The sequence below is a fragment of the Pinus tabuliformis genome, chromosome 6, assembly GCF_031772625.1.
Source record: "Pinus tabuliformis cultivar Carrire ecotype Pingquan chromosome 6, CPIR1, whole genome shotgun sequence".
NCBI classification, from domain to species: Eukaryota; Viridiplantae; Streptophyta; class Pinopsida; order Pinales; family Pinaceae; genus Pinus; species Pinus tabuliformis.
The window spans coordinates 107,443,229-107,447,361 of record NC_142292.1 but is presented as its reverse complement, the minus strand read 5'-3'; the positions used below and the strand labels follow the sequence as shown (position 1 = coordinate 107,447,361).

The window sequence follows — 4,133 nt, the reverse complement described above, 5'->3', positions numbered from 1 at the left end:
CCTCCTTTATTTCCTCTTGGTCTCTGAGCTCGCTTCCTTCCATCATTATTCTCTCTATATGATTCCCTGCCCGCCTGAGCTTTAGGCTGTTGTGAAAAAAGGAGGTGTTTTTGTCTCCGGCTTTGAGCCAAAGGCAGCGAGACTTTTGTCTATGCTCTTCTTCCTCCCTTCTGTTCTGCTTATACAATTATTTGTACATTTCGTTCTCTTTGGCCTAGTCTTCCTCTGTGTACTGTGTTCTCTCTTTTTCCTGACTCCATTGTTCCAGCTGAGCTTGGAGGTCAGTTCTTTTTTTGCTTTCCTCTGCAGTGTGGTTTCTTGCCCATTGCTTTATAACAGACCTGAGAGATTTGAGCTTGGCTTCCCAAATGTAGTGAGGCGAGCCAATTATTTCTTTTGCCCATTGCTCCTTGATCATGTTTCTGAATTCTTCTTCGTTGTCCCAAGCCTTGTTATATTTAAAGGGAAGAGGTCCCATGTTCTTCCCTTTATCTAATGTCAGAGCCACTGGTTTATGATCTGAGATGTAACCTTGTATGATTTTGCTTTGGATATTTGAAAATCTTGCAACTGTTCTTTCTTGAGCGAGGATTCGGTCTAATCTCTCTTTTATATTGTTATTGCCAGTTCTTTTATTGCTCCATGTAAATCTCCCATTTTGCGGAGGTATGTCCACTAGATTATGGGTTTGAATTATTTCTTCTAATGAGTCTCTTGAAGGGTCAGCGTAGAAGTTTCCTCCCAACTTCTCATCAGCATTCCTTATAAGATTTAGGTCCCCTCCAAGGAAAATGTTTCTTCCCTGTACTGTCATGAGGTCTGATGTTATTGATTCCCAACATGAAGCTTTGTCCCTATAATGAATAGGAGCGTAGATGTTGTATATAGAGTAATCCTCTTTCGAGGCTATGTTCTGCATGTCTGTTCTTACCCACCATCTGTAAGACTTTTGATCTTTAAGTTCCCATTTGCTTTTGTCCCATATTGTCCCTATGCCTCCTGAGGCACCAGCTGCACTTATTGCTATACCTGCATAGCTTCTGCTTTTTTTAATGTGGTTTTGAAATTCTTGTTCTGTGATTTTGGTCTCCTGGAGAAGGAGAAGGTCTGGATGTTCAGATTTGAGGAGGTCTCGGACTACATTTGCTTTTAGGGAGGAGCCCATCCCCCTACAATTCCAGGAGACCAAAATCATCATTTACCTTGTTTGTTGTTTGCCCCGCTTTTCTCTTTCATTTTTTCTCCGCTTCCTTTGGATTTATCTAGAAATGTGTCCATTGGTTGTTGCATTCCGGTAGCCATTTCTTTTGCAGCGTTTTCGTCCCTAATCTCTTTGTTAGACTTCCTTCCAACTTTTCTGGGGGGGTCAGTGGAGAGGTTGTTTTCCTTTGATTTATTCCTGGTTAAGATTCTCTCCACTGTTGGAGGAGGTGAGGGCTGGGGGGGAGATAGGGGAGGGTGTTACAATGGGACCTCGAGGGGAAGGGGGAGGGGATGGGGGGTCCTCTGCGGACAGGGTTTCAAAGGGGTTGGAGGAGGAGGGAAAGGAAGGGGCAGAGCCAGAAGGGTGAGAGGGGAGGGAGGGGTTTTCATGGAGAGCCTTTGAGGTTGGGCCTGGAGGGGGGTTTGATTTTTTCCTTTTGACGTGCTCCCAAGCTTCCTCGGGGGTTTCAACATTGTCTTCAGATACATTTGTTTTAGATTTGCTACATCTATTGGCGAAATGCCCATATTCGTGACATACCTTGCACTTGAAGGGTAGCTGCTCGTAGTCCACTTGTTGGATGTGCGTCCACTGATCGACTTTGAGTTTAATTGCTTCCGGCAGTCCTTTCCCCAGATCTACTTCAACACAGATCCGCGCGCATGCATGCATGTTCTCCTTCGGTTCAGATCTGTCAATATATTTACCAACTGCGTTCCCTATGGCTTTGACTGACTCATCCCCCCAGCAATGAAGCGGTAAATGGGGCAGGCGAACCCAGACGGGGACAGTGTTGGGAACGTCCATTTCTGGGTCAAAGTCTGGAGTCCATTTGTTTAGGTAAAGTCCCCGAGAGTCCATGAAATAAGGGCCATTCCTGAAGATGAGGTTCCTATCCTCCATTGATTCAAAAAGGAAGGTGTAAAATCCTCTGCCACAGAACCTGATTGCTATTTTCCCTTGCACCATTGAGTTCCAGTTTCTCTCGACCCATCTCTGAACTGATCGGGGAGAGGGCCACAGTCCCGTGAACTGGCCTACCAGGCCTCTTTCTGCTAAGGAGACTGATGCTCTCCTCGGGAGGGAAGGAGGTAGCGATACTTCCGGTATTTCATCTAGCTTCTTGATGAACTTGGAGGCTGCAGGGCGAATTTTTCCTGCAGCGTTCTCAGGAATGAGAGAGGCGAACGATTTTTCAAGGTCTTCAGGGTCCTGCGACGGGGGGTCCATTTCAGGTATTGGGGGAGATCTTAAAACGCAAGAGGACAACCGGGGAAGGCCCCGGTGCTGGGGGAGGGCAGTAGGCCCAGGAACGAAGGAGAGGGAGTCAGCAGAGGGAGGGCGCGAGCCTAGCAGCGACGCTGCCAGGCGCAGGGGCGCAGGAGCGGTCAGGGTTCAGAGCCGCGCGCAGGTGATCGCCAAATTCCTCAGAGCCGCCATTTTCATCGTTCGAAAAGTACATGTATGTTATGAAAAAGTATTGGGAAAATTAATTTCTAATACATAAATTGAATAGCTTCATATTTTTCCATTGTTAGTGACCTCAAAATCTAGTTTAAAATATTGAGTGATGATTTTCTTTTCAGGTGAAATTAAAACAATTCCAACTCCAGATCCATCTCTAGAAGAAGCTCCATCAAAATACATCTTCCAAATATCATTTTCTGAATACTAAGGGATATTTGCAATGTCTTCAATTCTATTCTATACATTGCACTCATCATTTATAGCTAAAATGAAACACCCTAAATCTTGGACCACGACATAGACAGGGTGATTTACAACTTGGCTAACATTACACATACTATTTATAAATCTTACTTCTATGGACAATCTTAAATGTTCCTCTCCATAGACTGGAATGGTAGCATATGACATATCCATTTGTAAGCTTCCTCCAAGTTTAGCACCTTAGGACATTGATAGCAACATACCAAATTTTGGGGGAATATCTATAACCACTATATCCATTACCACACTTTTTACAAGAATTTGGGCTAAAGTCACTACCAGATCTTTGATTAGCCCTAAAAATTGTACCATTTTTGAATCAAATGTATACAAATCATGGTAGGGCCTTTTCACTTGCAACTGAAGTTGATCATAATTATTTTTGGCATTAAATTATGTGATGCCCTGGAATCTAAAATACAAATATATAAGAGAAGATCATGGATCTTTAGAGTCAAATAGAAAGGAGGAACACTCTCATCTTGAACATCCAAACTTGGTCCAAAAATAACATAAAGATTTTCATCTTGCAAACTTATTACATCTTCTTCAATATCCACACTTGAATATTGAATCCATTTAGATGCATGCTACTTGTAACCAGGGTTTCTCTTGAGTTCTGATAAAGGAATTGAAATTTTGACTTTTTATAGTTCCTTTTCTACATTAAAAACAGAAGAAACAAGTTTTTATGTTATTGGTTGGTCTGCTAACTGACTCTGAGATGACGAAGATAAAGTTCCAGCAGTCTTGTCTTGAGATAAATCAAAGGTAAATTTCTTTATAGGTTTACCTGGACTTTGTCTTGGTCTTAGATCATACCTTTTGTTTAGCTCAATAATTAGAAATTCAGAAAAATATTGGTATTTAGAAACTTCGGAAGATTTTTTACTCTTAGCTACAGGTTGAACTTGATTCATAGGAACAATAGCATTTTCAAGATGTTGATCACCAAAATAATTTATGTCATCTACAACATGTGTTATTTCTTCTACATCCTGATCATCTATCATCAATGGGGGTTGAATTTGTTGGTCATTATTTTGTCTTTCCCTCTATAAAATATGTGGTTGAAAAGGTCTTTTGTAGGTTCCTGGAGGTCTATTCACATTTTGTTGCACTTTTCTAGGTTGTGTTTCCATCCTTGAAATTCTATTAGACAAGTTTCTCAACATTGAAGTGATTTCATCAATTTTAT

General features: G+C 41.8%; 1 protein-coding gene across 1 annotated transcript; it reads right to left on the bottom strand.

Annotated features, from left to right (window-relative positions):
• Positions 1–214: 214 nt before the first annotated feature.
• LOC149257533 (uncharacterized) lies at positions 215–1,165 on the bottom strand. Its single transcript, XM_089379117.1, has one exon. The coding sequence runs from the start codon at positions 1,163–1,165 to the stop codon at positions 215–217; it is 951 nt and encodes a 316-aa protein (XP_089235243.1).
• Positions 1,166–4,133: the final 2,968 nt, after the last annotated feature.